We start from the raw sequence: 15249 nt of genomic DNA on the forward strand, positions 1-15249 counted from the left end.
CGTCCGACTGCCAGCTGCCCCACCCATTGTGAAATGCAGCCACCCCATGGTGAAGATTAACTTGTGGCCTCCGCCGTCCCCCCCGTCCCTCCTCTCTGGTGCCCTCTGGGCTCTGTGTCCCCCCGTGGTGATGCTCCGTGGGAGGGTCCCCCGCTGGCCTCCCCTCTCTCCTCCTTGGTACCCTCTGGGCTCTGTGTCCCCTGTAGTGATGCCTGGCTGGGGGGTCCTTGCCTGCTGGTCTCTTCCTCTCCACTGTCCAGTCCGGGCTTCCCTGCTTCCCCAGAGCCTCCTGGTCAGACGTGCCAGGAGCCTCACCTGGGAGCGGGCGGCAGCTGTGGACTGTCAGGCTCCTGGGAACCCTCTGCATCTGCTCTGCCTCTAGCAGGCCAGGGGGCTGTGTGTGCTCACACAGCCGAGCAGCTGGGCCTGGCTCTGGGGCCTTCACAGCCACTGTGACTTCTCCAAAGCACCCCCAACCCTCCGTTCCACTGCCCAAGCCCCCCGCCTCCTCTGCCGTCTGTGCTCAGCATGGCTGACGGCCGGTCCTGCCGCCCTCCTCCCTCTGTCTCCGGGTTCCCACCCAGCCCGTGTTCTCAATGCCTCTGCTCTGTCCAGCTTTGTAGTGACCACCACAGGACTGAGTCCAAGGGTCTTGATTGCTGGCGATGTGCAGGACCCTGTGATGAGGTGTTTTGGGGCAGGGGTCAGGGGACCCACTAGGGTCCCGGGACGGGCCTTTGGGGTGGGTTCCCGTGACAGTCCCAGGGAGAGGAGCTGGAAGAGGGATGGAGGGTGAAGCTGCATGCGCAGCACTGCGGGGTTCGTGGCTGTTCGGCTGGGGCTGGGCTCAGAAACCGCCGCAGAGTCAGAGCCGGGGTGTGAGTCCTGCCCTGCCACTTAGTGGCCGTGGCCAAGCCCCCCCCCAGCCCGCCAGGATCTTCCATCCCAGCTGCCCTCGCCGTGAACTCTTGCAGGTCTGAGGAGCCACAAAGGGGTGATGGCGGGGCCTTCCCTCTCATCAGGTGTGGGCGGCGTCCCTGCCCGGGGTGCACAGCGGCGGACGGGGAAGGCCGTGCTGTCTCACAGGCCCACTCGCTCCTACCTCTCTGCACCCGACCTGTGCTTCCTTCCTGCCGAGAGGCTTGTCTGGGGGCCGTGGACACTGGGTGGCTGGGCAGGGCCTCTCACCCGGCTGCCCCGTTGGCTTCTGACATGTTGGGAGGGATGGAGGAGGGCCCAGTGTCCACCTTCTGGGACCTGTGGTTCCTGAGCCCAAGGTCTTAGGGTTCACAACCCACACCCAGGCCTGGGCCGGGCTCCAGGAAGGTTGTGCTCAGTTCTGAGTTCCGGCAGTGCCCTCCTTGTGCAGGCCCTGGGATCTGCCTTGTCTCCCCAGGGGCTGCCGTGACACAACAAGCGTAGTTCTGGGAGCAGACAGGGCCTTAGAGCCATCAGCTGAAGCCCTGCACCTCCCAGAAGCCGGTCCCACGTGGCCTAGCACTGCCTGGGCTCCCTGTAGGCCCGAGAGTGTGAGCCCTGGGCAGCCCCTCCCTCCGTGGTGGCTCCTGGGACAGGCCCCTGGGGACAAGAGGGCCCACAGGCCAGGCTACTGCAGCCTTTGCCCTGGCCTGACACTCTCAGCTCCAGGAGGACAGACGCTCACAGCTCAGGGAGGAGCTGGTTCCCCAGGGCCTGCCAGCTCTGTGCTCAGGAGCAGGCCGGTTTAGCCACTGCAGCTCCCTTGTGAGGCAGACATTATTTCCCCAGTGTAAACAGGGAGACAGGGCTCAGGTGGGCGAGGCTCTGGGTGGCCCAGGTGTGGCATGCTGGCCACTGACGCCCTGTCTCAGGGACTCTCGCACCACAGCCATGTGCTGCTCTCCCAAAACAGCCGGTGTGGCTCACACCCTCCGAAGAGGGCTCAGTGGGCCAGACTGAGATGTGCTCTGCCTCAGTCTCCCCTTCTGTAAACTGAGCCGTGAACCCAGAATCCCACCCCTTGGCAGTGCTTAGGGTGCTGAGATGCATTTAATGAAAATTTGCACTTAATGAAAATTTGCTTTTTTTTTTTTTTTTTGGCAATTTAGACTCAAGTCTCTGTTCCCCTAGTCTGAGATAACTAAGACTCCACAGAATGGAGGGGCAGACACCATGCCCAGCCCCTCAGAGAGGCACCAGCTACATTGGGCAGGGGAGAGGCCTTGGAGGAGGTCAGTGCTGGGGCAGGTGCAGCCATGGCACGGGGGGGTGGAAGTGGCAGGACCTGGAACAGCCCCGGGGAACAGGCCAGGCCGAGGGACAGAACTAGGACAGCCCAGTAGTTTGAGGGGGACCCGCAGAGCAGGGATGAGATACCATCAGCTGGGTGGGGACAAAGGCGTGAAGGGGTGGTGGCAGCAGGGGATGAACTCCTGGGGGCAAGAAGGACACAGCCAGGGCTTGCGACAGGGTGGGGACGAGAAGTCGTCTTGGAGATCGTATGCAGAAGGAAGGAAGGGAGAGAGGGAGGACGGCAGAAAAGGAGGGAGGAGGGCAGCAGGACAGAGAGGGGAGAAGGGAGGAGGGAATGGGGGGAGGAAGGAGGCAGCTGGTGTCCATCCCAGGCGCCACCACTGCGAAGTTCCCTGGCTTCCTGGTAAGCTACGCTCCTGATGCATGATTGATTTGTGGGTGCCCCACTTCTTAGGAGGGAGGTGGAGACGAAGGTAACCCCGGGGATTACTGAATCTAGGTCACTGCCTTGCTGCTTGCTTACTGCCGTTGGGATAAGAGGATTGCCACTTCCGGCCTGGTGCGGTGGTTCACACCTGTTATCCCAGCACTTTGGGAGGCCAAGGCAGGTGGATCACCTGAGGTCAGGAGTTCGAGACCAGCCTGACCAACATGACGAAACTCCTTCTCTACTAAAAATACAAAAATCAGCCAGGCACGGTGGCAGGCGCCTGTAGTCCCAGCTACTCGGGAAGGTGAGGCAGGAGAATGGTTTGAACTCGGGAGGCGGAGCTTGCAGTGAACCGAGATCGTGCCATTGCACTCCAGCCTGATGAGAGAGAGACTCCGTCTCAAAAAAAAAAGAGGATTGCCACTCCCTCCCCAGCTGCCTGGGAAGGAGGGACCTGGTGGGTAATTCCCAAGACCCATCCAGCAAGAGCGGAGGCTGCCTGGGCCCCTTGCAGCCTCCTGAGCTGTGGGGACAGAAGAGGGGAGAGGAAGCTGGGGACTGGTGCAGGACAGGGAGAAGGGGCTTCTCCACCCCCCTTCTTCCTCGGAGCCTCCTTGCCAGGCAGCCCCTCAGGGCCTTTCCAGGTCTCTGCTGGCCACTGCCCTCACCCAGTCTGGCAGGCACCTCACACCACACTTGTTCTCCAATCCCACCAGGGCTGCCTCTGTCCTCAGGAAGTATCTGCCCCAGCCTATGCTCTGCATGGACAGGCCCTGGCCTTCCCACCTTCAGTGATCCCAGTGAGCCTGTCTCAATTCTCAGTCTCTCGTCCCTCCCCCGTCCCACCCTGGACCCCCGTGCTCAGAGGCTCCCAGGTTTGTTCCTCCCTGGCGGCCAGTGTTGGCTCCCATGGGATAAAGCTGCTTCTGCCACGGTGGGAACTTGGGGTTTCCCCGGCTCCCCTTCCTTTCTGGGCATCTGCACCACCTTCAGCTGTGACCTCTTCTTCCCAAATCCCAAGGCAGGGCCTCCCTCCCAGCCCAGAGAGCCCTGAAGCCCCCACCTGGGCTGTCTTCCTGGAAGCCAGGGGTCCTCACACGACCTACACGGTCCCCACCATGGGACACCCAGGTTTGGGCCTGAGTCTGCTTCAGCCGAGGCCCCCAGCCTCAGGTCTCACCAACTCAGTGGCCACATGATGTCAGATTGAGCCAGAAGCTCTGAGCCGGAGAGGCAGGCGGCCAGGGCACAGTGCCCGGCGGGGGCTCTGGGTACTCGCTCCTCTGCACAGAACAAGCCTGTGCCCGGATAAGAGGCCTCCCTGGAGGCCTGAGTATCCGAGCTGACCCTCAGACACCTGGCACAGGTGCAGGAGATGCACACAGCCGCCTCCCCGAGGCTCCGCACAGACCCACCTCGGCCACGTCCTTGACATTCACCATCTTCTTGGTCTGAGCCACGTGGCCCACGACCCCGATGTCCAGCGGGAAGACGATCTCGGAGTCGGGGGGCACCAGGCAGTCCTCCAGAACGCTGTCCGGCTGCACGCTGAAGAGCCTGGTGGCCAGCTCGGCCACACCGTTGCGCTGGCGGTACATGAAGAGGCTGCAGCGGTCGGCCTGCAGGAGGGTGCAGAGGCGCCGCAGGACCTTGAAGACCACGCGCTCCATGTTGATGCTCTCCTGCATGTCCTGCACCAGCTCCAGCAGCGCCTCGCTCTCCTCCACCTGGCAGAGCTCCCGGAAGCTGTTGCAGTCCGGCGGGCACCTGTCCTCGCAGGCCGCGGCCACATTCTCGGGGCTCAGTTTCTTCCCAAAGTACTGGCGGGCAAAATCAGGGTTCTGGTCGAGAAAGCTCCGGGCCTGCTCCTCACTGAGGCTCATGGTGGCTGCCTGTCCCTGGAGACGCTGCTGCTCCGGGCACGCATGGACTCCCGGGAAAACCCTGTCCTCAGCAAAGTCTTTCTTAGTGAGATTAGGAACCCCGGGGGCGGGCCAGCTGACTCACTCCCACAAACGGGGGCCTGCGCTCCCTCTGCTCAGACCCCGGGACTTCCCACCTTCCGGGAAAATCAGGCCCCGTGGAATGAGGGCTGGGAGTAACCGCTGGGGGACCTCCTGCCTGTTGCAGGGGTCATGGGCGACTGGGCACAGGCATTTGGCTTCCAGCAGACCAAGCCCTGAGAACTAATTCCCTGAGGAGGTGATCCCACACACAGCATGACACTTTTTGCCAGCGGAGCTGCCTGAGGGTTTGGGTTGGTCCCACAGGCGGCCCCAGGCCCTCCTGGGAGCCGAGACCTGGGCTCGGGTGTGCTGGGGAGGTGGTGGGACCCTGGCCCTGCCTCCGGGAGACACAGTTTACCCTGTGTAGGGAGAGGGGGCTGGGTAAGCACACCCAGGACCCAAATGCCCAGAGGCCAGCAAGGGGACCCTGGATGTGGAGGTGGGACCACATGCACCTTCCCCCACACTCTGAGGGATCCAGAGTCGCTAGTCAGCCTTTACCTGCTGTCAGGCCCCGGCCAGGACAAGCTTCGGGGTGACGCCACTCTGAGGCCACATGGCTGTCGGTAGCAGGAGGACCTGAATGGTGGGGGCTGCCTGGCAATGAAGCCCAGCCTCTCCTCTCCGCTGTCACCGCAGCAAGCCCTGCCTGCTCCCACAGGACTCGGCTCCTGGGCCAGCTCCCTGCCAGTCGGCAGGGGTGATGTGGCTGGAAGCACCTTGGCTGGGTCTGGCACGGGTGCCGGCCTGGCGGGCGGGTGGCAGTGTTCCTAACTTCCCTGAATATAAAAACGCTGATTGCCGCTTTCCAGGCACCTTCGTGCTGCCAGATCCTGGGTTTGAGGTTTCTTCCCATCTTTTCCAGTTTGTCCGTCCGTGTTGTCACCATGCTTTTAACCAGGGTGCAAGGTTTTCATGTGGTTCTTTTACTGCACTCTGCTGGTAGACGCGTGTGCACACGTGCATGAGTGTGCGCATACGTATGTGCACGGAGCGTGAGTGTGAGCACATGTAGGTGTGTGTGTTCGTGTGTGAGCACGTGTGCATGACAGCCAGGTGCCCTCTGGAGCACACAGTTCTCTCAGCACGAGGCCGGGCCCTGGGGAAGCTTCTGCGAGGGCCCTGGGCTGCAGCTGCCTGTCTCGGAGCTGCTCTGAGTGCAGTAGCAGCACCGTCCACCGTCCACCGTGGGCCCAGCTGGGCGTGCGAAGAGTGCCCTTGTGCCATGACGTTCCTGCCTCCGCTTAGTCACAAAGTCGCTTCCTTTCAGGGATCTGCTCAGAGGCCTCCCCTTTTTCCTAAAAAGAGTGAAATCTCACTGGGGACAGGGAGTGGGGATGTGGGTGGGGGCAGAGGTTGCGGGGCCGCTGCAGTGCTTGGGTTTGGGGCCAGGGTAGAGGGTCGCCTGCTTTGCATTCAGTCCCAGATCAGCCTCCAGAGCCTGCCGGGTGCAGTCCCCGACTCCCAGGGACGAGCTCACATTGCTCTCCACTTGACCTGGTCAGAGGGGCCTCGCCCTGGTGCAGCCTGCAGGGGCTCCCAGTTGGCCACTTGCTCAGCTCTTGAGGTTTTGTGCTGTGCGTGCCAAGCTTAGTCCTCGGCCAAAGCCCCATGTGGCCCTGTGCAGATCGTTGGAGCCTGTTGAGTGCACAGATTCCTCCTCAGCAGCAATCTTCTCTGCAAGCTGCAGCCACCGCTGCCTCCCCAGGGCCAATCTGTCTTCCAAGCTTCATGAGATCTCAAAACAGTAATTCATTTTTGTCTCCCAATTTTCCATAACAACACGTAAATAATTGCTATCATAAATTAGTAGAGCCTCATGTAAGGTAATTCCTAATTTGTGTCTACACAGTGCTCAGCCAATTTTCAAAATAATGAAGATGTTTTCATGTGAATGGAGTGCCCTTGTGTTGTGCACAACCTGAGCAACTGTGCATCTTAGCCCTATAGTATCCCAGAGAGGCTCTGATTTCCCATGTTGGATGGATCCCGAAACTCTGCAGCAAGCATCTCATGATTAGGAGAACTAGTCTTTTTAAAGATTATTTTCTCCCCTATTATCCCATAGTTATCATCAAAAAAATCTTTAAAATGTAGATGGCATGGGTATGAATGTTAGAATGGCAACTCTCTGGAGAAACAATCAATGAACTGGTAGAAAGGAATGAAATTATAAAGGACAGTTGAACAGAGAGGATTATCAGCAGATGAGAGCTGTGGCTGCCTGATTTAAAGGGGCAGGGGAAGTCCACAAAAAGGCCACAGGCCAGCCTGGCCAACTTAGTGAACCCCCATCTCTACTAAAAATACAAAAATTGGTTGGGTGTGGTGGTGCATGCCTGTAATCCCAGCACTTTGGGAGGCCGAGGTGGGCAGATCACCTGAGGTCAGGAGTTCGAGACCATCTTGGCCAACATGGTGAATCCCCATCTCTACTAAAAATACAAAAATTGGCTGGGTGTGGTGGCGGGCGCCTGTAATCCCAGCTACTCGGGTGGCTCAGGCACAAAACTCACTTTAACCTGGGAAGTGGAGGTTGCCATGAGCCGAGATCACTACTACTATGCTCAGCCTGGGCAATGAAATTGAGACTGTCTCAAAAAGCCACAGGAAGGTGCCTGTAAGGAAGCACTGATTCACCCCACAGCTCCAGAAGACCAAGAGACTCAGACCCTGGGGCTGGTGTCAGTTGGGACTCCCCAGGAAGCAGATGCTGGGAAGCAGGTTCACTGTTGATTTGTTTGGATGTTGGTCCCCTCCAAGCCTCATGTTGAAATGTGATCCCTGATGTTGGAGGTGGGGCCTGGTGGGAGGAGTGATTTTAGGTCCTGGAAGTGGTCCCACCGAGCAGCTGTTGCACCCCTCTTGTGGGGCGGGTGCCTCCCCTCTCACCCGCCTCCTGTGAGCTCAGGTTGTGAGCCACAGCCCTCCTTCCCCACCCCGCCTGGCCCTCCCACCCCTGGCATGCTGGGCCCCTTCACCTCCCCCACGAGTGGAAGCTCCTGAAGCTGTCACCAGAAGCAGACCCTGGTGCCAGACTTCCTGTACAGCCTGCAGAACCGTGAGCCAGAGAAACCTCTTTCTTCATAAATGACCCAGCGCCAGGTGATCCTTTACAGCAACACAGCTGCACGAAGACAGCACGCCCTGGACTCAGCCCAGACTTGACCGAGGCCTGGACCAGCCGGACTCCCGGCCGAGGCCTGGACTCGGCCGGGGCTTGACTGATGCCCTGGACTCAGCCTGGACTCCCGACTGATGCCCTGGACTGTGGACTGCTGACCGACACCCTGGACTCAGCCCAGACTCCCAACCGACGCCCTGGACTGCTTGCTGCTGGACTCAGCCCTGGACTCCCGGCCGGCGCGCCCTGGACTCAGCCCAGACTCCCGGCCAGCCCTGGACTCCAGCCCAAGACTCCCCGACCCAGCGCCCTGGGCTCCAGCATGCACCCTGGACTCCAGCCCTGGACTCCCGGCCCGGCGCCCTGGACTGCAGCCCGGACTCCCGACTAGCGCCCTGGACTCAGCCCGGACTCCAGCAGTGCCTGGACTCGGCCCAGACTCCTGACTAGCGCCCTGGACTCCAGCATGCCCTGGACTCAGCCCGGACTCCCGGCCGGCGCCCTGGACTCAGCCCGGACTCTGACCCCGGCGCCCTGGACTCAGCCCGGACTCCGGCCCAGCGCCCTGGGCTCAGCCCGAGGACTCCCGACTGGCGCCCTGAACTCCAGCCGGACTCTGACTGGCGCCCTGGGCTCCGCGTCTGGGCTCCCGGGCTGGCTGATGCCTGGACTCAGCGGACTCCCGACTGGCGCTGGACTCCAGCACGCTTTTGGACTCAGCCCGGACTCCCGGCGGGCGCCCTGGACTCAGCGGACTCTCCCCAGCTGGCAGCTGGACTCCTTTCGAGGACCCGACTGACGCTTTGGACTCCAGCATGCCCTGGACTCAGTCCAGACTCCCGTCCGATGCCCTGGACTCGGCCCGGACTCCAGCACGCCCTGGACTCAGCCCGGACTCCCGACCGACGCCCTGGACTCAGCCCGGACTCCCGACTGACGCCCTGGACTCGGCCCGGACTCCTGTCTGACGCCCTGGACTCCAGCATGCCCTGGACTCAGCCTCAGGGGAGGACTCTAGAGACCTCCCAATACCATGAACCAGCATCAACCCACATGCACGAGTCCAGGGAGACAGAACACTCACACAGCCGGTTATGAAAGCAACTTTATTACTCACAGGCAGGCAGCAGGGAACAGCAGAAGCCTAGGATCCATGGTGAGCCGGTCCCTGAGGCTCGGAAAAGCTGCCCAGAACGAAAGGAGCCTTCTCTATGTGTGCCCCGCTTCGCACCACAGCTGAGGGATCCCAAAGGTGCTCTGGGTTCCATAGCCAGGGGTGACCTGACTCACGGGGCTACAGTGTGCGGGACATCCTGCCCTAGGAGGCACAGGAGCAGAGCCAGGGCTGTCCAGCCGGCCCCTCCCTAGACTAGGTGGTTACATTCCTGGCACATTCTTCAGGTATTCTCGAGAACCACGCATGAAAAGGGAGGGCCTTGTTCATTCCAAGGCCATCTGGGACTTCTCCTGCAGACACCAAGACAGAATAGGAAGTGGATTTATGGGATGGGGACTCCCTGTGAGGGGTAGAAGGGAGATGAAGGAGGAGCAGGTGGGGAACCCCAGGTAAGGGTGTGGTTGTGGCACCTGTGGAAGGAGAGAAAAGGAAGGTGGCTGGGCAGGACCAGCCTCAGGCTGCAGCTCAAGACCGTACTAGCCTTTTGGGAAAGAACGCCTTTTGGGGGAGCCCCTGCGCATGGAACTTTCTGAGTCTAGCACCTGCCATTGCCCAAACTGGACTTCTGGTCTCTGGCGCCTCAGGTGAGGAGCTCAGGAGCTGCTGCCCCACCCGAACAACAAGTCGGCTGAGCAAACTGAAAATCAACAATTCTTCCCACAACCAAAAGAGCAGCAAAGACATAGGTACCTGGTACGCAAGGGGCTGGCAGGCGCTGGCCTGTCAATCAAGGGCCATGGTTTGCCAGAGCAGAAACGCATCAGTGGAAACCACCTCAGGAGATTGTTCCAGGGCGGGGAAACCTAAACTGTAGCTGATGAATCCCTGGAGGCTCAGTGTGGGCAACTCCAAACTCCTCCAGGGGGACCCAGTCATGGCGGACACCACGGGGGACCCTGTCGTGGCAGATACCACAGTTGGGGGGGACCCACTCATGGCGGACACCGCAGGGGGAGGGGCCCAGTCATGGTGGACACCATGGGGGGACCCAGTCGTGGCGGACACCACATGTGTGTGTTTTACCCCAGGAGTTCTAACACATTCTCACAGTGAATATCAGAGAAAAATCTCATTCTGCAGATAGGAGGACAGAAAATGGAATCATTTTGAAACACAGCAGAACATTCTGTCCTTAACAAGAGCTGCCCTCAGGAGAAACTGTTACCCAAAGTATAACCTGACCGGGGAAGAGAAATATCCAACTTCCACCCCCTCGAGCCATCCTGTCCCACCTAAGAAGGTGAGGGGTGGGCAGCTGAGAAACCCTTGTGAAGTTCACAGCCCATTGCACAGGTTCACCAAAGACTGAGTCCTGGGTAGAAGGTTCTAGAATGCTTCCCCTCCCCCGACATCTTACGACCGCATCACTAAAGGCATCTTTACAGCAGGTCTTTATACTCTGTACATCATGTCTGGCTATCAACAAAATATTACAAGACATACTAAAAATAAGGCAAAAAACAAAAACAAAAACCCACACCAGAATTTGAAGAGCCAGAACAACCACTGGAACCAGACATGGCAGGTACGTTGGAATTATCAGACCAGGAATTTAAAACAGCAATGATTAAGATGCCAAGGGCTCTCGTGGGTAAAGTAGACAGCACACAGGAACAGGTGGGCAATGTAAGCAGACAGATGGAAAGTCTAGGAAGGAACCAAAAAGAAACATAGAGATAGAAAACACTGCAACAGAAATGAAGACTGCCTTTGATAGGCTCATTAGTAGACTGGACACAGCTGAGGAAAGAGCCTCTGCGCTTGAGGATAGCTCAATAGAAACTTCCAAAAGTGAAAGGCAAAGAGAACAATGACTGAAAACAAACAAACAAACAAAAAACAAACAAACAAAAAAAAGAACAGAATATCCAAAAGCTGTAGGACACCCATAAAAGGTGTAACACTAATAATACCAGAAGCAGAAGAAAGAAAGAAGAAAGAAAAGAAAAGAAAAGAAGAAAGAAGAAAGAAAGAAAGAGGGAGGAAGGGAGGAAGGGAGGAAGGAGGCCGGGTATGGTGGCTCACGCCTGTAACCCCAGCACTTTGGGAGGCCAAGGCAGGCGGACCACGAGGTCAGGAAATTCACACCATCCTGGCTAACACGGTGAAACCCCGTCTCTACTGAAAAATGCAAAAAAAACTTAGCCGGGCGTGGTGGCAGACACCTGTAGTCCCAGCTACTCGGGAGGCTGAGGCAGGAGAATGGCGTGAACCCAGGAGGCGTAGCTTGCAGTGAGCCGACATCACGCCACTGCACTCCAGCCTGGGTGGCAGAGTGAGACTGCATCTCGAAAAAATAAATAAATAAAAATAAAATTTAAAAAAAGAAAGGAAGGAAGGAAGGACAACAAAAAACCTGAAACAATAATGACTGAAGATTCCTCCAAATTAATGTCAGACACCAAACTACAGATCCAGGAAGCTCAGGGAACAAAACAAAACGATACAAAAAATACTCCCCCCAAAGAAAACAAACAAGTAAACAAAACGACACCTAGGCACCTCATATTTAAACTACATAAAATCAAACATGAACAAATTTTGAAAGAAGCCAGAATAAAACCTCCCAACACCAACACCTTACCTGTAGAGGAACGAAGGTAAGAATGACATCCACCTTTTCTCAGGAACCACGTGTCCGAGTTTCTTTTCTGCCACTGTAACAGAACACCACAGATTAGGTAAATTATAAGGAAGTTTATTTGGCTCACAATTCTGGGAGCTGGGAAGTGCAGGAGCACGGTGCCGGCGTCTGGCCAGGGTCAGTCTATGGTAAAGGGCAGAGCAGGGACGCAAGCACCGGGAGACAAAGAGAAAATCAGCCTGAACTCATCCTTTTATCAGGAGCCCGCTCTCGAGACAATGAACCCACTCCTGAGATAATGGCACTAATCCACTCATGAGGGTGAAGCCCTCAGGAGCTAATCACCTCTCAAGGGTCCCACCTCTCAATATTGTCACGATGGCAATTAAATTTCAATGGGAGTTTTGGAGGGGACATCCGAACCACAGCACCACACAGCCGGAAGACAGCAGAGTGAGATATTTAAAGTGTTGAGAGAAAAAAAACCCACCAAGCTAAAATTCTGCACCCCATGAAATTATCCTTAAAAAGTGAAGGAGAAATAAAGACTTTTTCAGGAAAACAAAAATTGAGGGAATTTGTCGTCAGTAGACTTGCCTTGCAAAAGTCTTAAAACAAGCTTTTTAGAGAGAGGAAAGTGATATAGATCAGAAACTCAAATCTACATAAAGAAAGGAGGAACACCAAAGAGGGAATAGTCAGGTAAACTAAAATTTTTAATATTCTTAGCTGATCTAACAGATAACAGCTCTAAATAATAACAACAATGCATTTCAATTATGTATGCTTCCTTATGTATCTTACATGTGTCTTAGGTACGTATATGCTCACATATGCTTCGACATGAGGGAAACAAATGGCTTAAATCATGCAAAGGATACGAAGAAGGAGTTAAGATGACGTTGTTGTTGTCAGGAACTCATGTTATCTGTGAAGCAGTAGAGCATTTGAAAGTAGACTTGGATTCACTGGGGATGTATTGCAAATTCCAGTGCAATCACTAACTGATATTCTAAGAAAGGAGAGAAAATAGAACTGAGGATATCAGATGCTCAATTAAAATCACAAAAGGCAGAAAAAGAGTGGGAAAAAACAGGGAAAAAGAACAAGGGCAGCAAATAGAAAACAGTAACAAAATGGCAGATATTAATCCAATTATACAAATAATTACTTTGAACATCAATAGTCTAAATGCAACAATAAAAAACAGATTTTTGGCAGGGCACAGTGGCTCACACCTGTAATCCCAGCACTTTGGGAGGCTGAGGCAGGCAGACCACATGGTCAGGAGGTCAACACCATCCTGGCAAACATGGTGAAACCCTGTCTCTACTACAGAAAACCCCAAAATTAGCTGGGTATGGTGGCATGCACCTGTAGTCCCAGCTACGAGGGAGGCTGAAGCAGGAGAATCATTTGAACCCAGGAGGCGGAGGTTGCAGTGAGCACCACTGCACTCCAGCCTGGGCAACAAGAGTGAATCTCCATAAAAAACAAAACAAGGCCGGGCGCGGTGGCTCAAGCCTGTAATCCCAGCACTTTGGGAGGCCGAGACGGGCGGATCACGAGGTCAGGCGATCGAGACCATCCTGGCTAACACGATGAAACCCCGTCTCTACTAAAAGATACAAAAAACTAGCCGGGCGTGGTGGCGGGTGCCTGTAGTCCAGCTACTCCGGAGGCTGAGGCAGGAGAATGGCGTGAACCCGGGAGGCGGAGCTTGCAGTGAGCCGAGATCGGGCCACTGCAATCCAGCCTGGGCGACAGAGCGAGACTCCGTCTCAAAAAACAAAAACAAAAACAAAAACAAAAACAAAACAAAACAAAAAAACCGAGATTTTTACATCAGAGTGGATAAAAAATGATACCCAACTATGTATTGTCTACAAGAAACACACTTTAAAGTTAGACACACATAGACTAAAAGTAAATGAGTGGAGAAAGAGATACCATGTTTACCCTGATGGAAAGAAAGCAGGAGTAGCTCTTCTAATTCCAGACAAGGCGGACTTCAGAGCAAAGAAAGCTACCAGGGATGAAGAGAAAGCATTCCGTAACGATAAAGGGGTCAAGTTGTTCAAGAAGACATAACAATCCTTAAGGGATATGCATCAAACCATGTGAGGCAGAAACTGCAAGGAGAAAGCTATGAATCCATGATCATGGTTGGAGACTTTAACACGCTCAGTCAGATATGACTGAATTGTGTCTCCCCAAAACTTTATTTATTGTGCCTTGACCTCCAATGTGACTGTTTGCAGAAAAGACTTTTAGGAGGTAATTGAGGTGAAACGAGATCACAAGGGTGGGGTCCTAATTCAACACCACTGGTGGCTTTATAAAAAGAGGATGAGATCCTCCACCACACATGTATCAAAGAAAGGCCACGTGAGGATACAGTGAGAAGGCGGCTGTCTGTAAGCCAGGAAGAGAGCCCTCACCAGGACCTGTCTGTGCTGGCACCCTGATTTTGGACTCCCAGCCTCCAGAACTATGAGAAATAAAGTGTCTGCTGTTTCAGAGACCGGGCTGGTGTGGCATTTTGTTATGGCAGCCTGAGCAGAATGAGACAACTCCAATGCTGCTGAGAGGGTGGTGGGGGTGCCTGGAGGCCATGACCCCCACTCCTCAGTGTGGGTCTCTAGAGGGGAGGTCTGAGCAGGCGCCATGGCAGCCAGTCCATGCCTCGGGCCACACAGTCCAACTTCTCCATCCACGTTCGGGGAGGAGCTCCTCGTGGTTCCTGGGGCCTGTCCCCCTGAGAGAAGGCTTTGACGTGCACAGTTAGTGGAGCACACCACAGCCTCCAGTCCTGCAGCTGGCCTCCATCATCACTTCTCACTGGGCCACGACAGGGGCTCCCTTCATCCTCCATCCTCATTTTTTACCTCCTCTCCCTTGACTATCACTTCTGTAGGTCTTGGGGGCTTCCCTGGCTATGTGAGGGGACTGAGCCCCTAATGATCACACTCTTACTGGGCTGGGGTGGCTGCACCTGCCCAAGCACAGACACAGGGCAAGGGCGCCCTGAGGTTGGCCTGGCCCCACGAGGTCCCTTCCTGCCTGTGTGCAGCTGCCCCACATCCTCCGCTGCTTGGGGACCAGCTTCTCCACTAAGACAGCAACTCCTCTCCCGTCTCGACCCTGGATACCAGAGTCCCATTGCCCGGCAGCAAGGACCTGAGTCGTGGCCTGTTAACAGCATGCCCCCTTAGGAGATGAGGACCCCCAGCCTTGCCAGCCAGTGTTTCAGAGACAGGAAGCACCAGGCCCCAAGGGTCACTGTAGGGGAGGGAGTAGAGAGCACCCCCACCTCTGCCTCTTGGTTCCAGACTCATGCTGGTCTTCCTGGTGAGGTCAGATGTCACATGGCATCCTGGGTTTCGTGTACCTGGAAGGTGGTGCACTGTCCCCCGGGTTCCTGGCCTCCATCACACAGGGCTGACTCCAAGTGGCGCTTCGGCTGTGCCTCCAGCAACTGACCCTCTGTGTACCTCTCAGTCCAGAAGCTTCTCCGTGGCAGGGCGGCTGATGCAGCCAGGAGTCCCTTCACCCCGGCCCTGCCTTGGCTGAGCAGTTAAACGCCCCGGGGCGTCGCCACTCACCACTGGGGCCTGCGCTGGCCACTTGGCCTGGCCGCCCTTCCTCGGAGGAGACGAGTGCCTCTCCAGGGGCCCCTTGGGCCCTCATGTTGGC

The 15249-nt window shown here is 56.3% G+C and overlaps 1 protein-coding gene across 1 annotated transcript in view; it reads right to left on the bottom strand.

The window, feature by feature from the left end:
• PDE6B (phosphodiesterase 6B) overlaps positions 1-6000 on the bottom strand; it is a 44248-nt gene extending 38248 nt beyond the window's left edge. Inside the window, exon 1 of the mRNA XM_031664814.1 lies at positions 4078-6000. Within this exon, the coding sequence (XP_031520674.1) occupies positions 4078-4545 (468 nt within the window). The 5' untranslated portion in view covers positions 4546-6000. The remainder of the gene's footprint in view (positions 1-4077) is intronic.
• Positions 6001-15249: the final 9249 nt, after the last annotated feature.

This window comes from Papio anubis, chromosome 3 (assembly GCF_008728515.1).
Source record: "Papio anubis isolate 15944 chromosome 3, Panubis1.0, whole genome shotgun sequence".
Taxonomy (NCBI): Eukaryota; Metazoa; Chordata; class Mammalia; order Primates; family Cercopithecidae; genus Papio; species Papio anubis.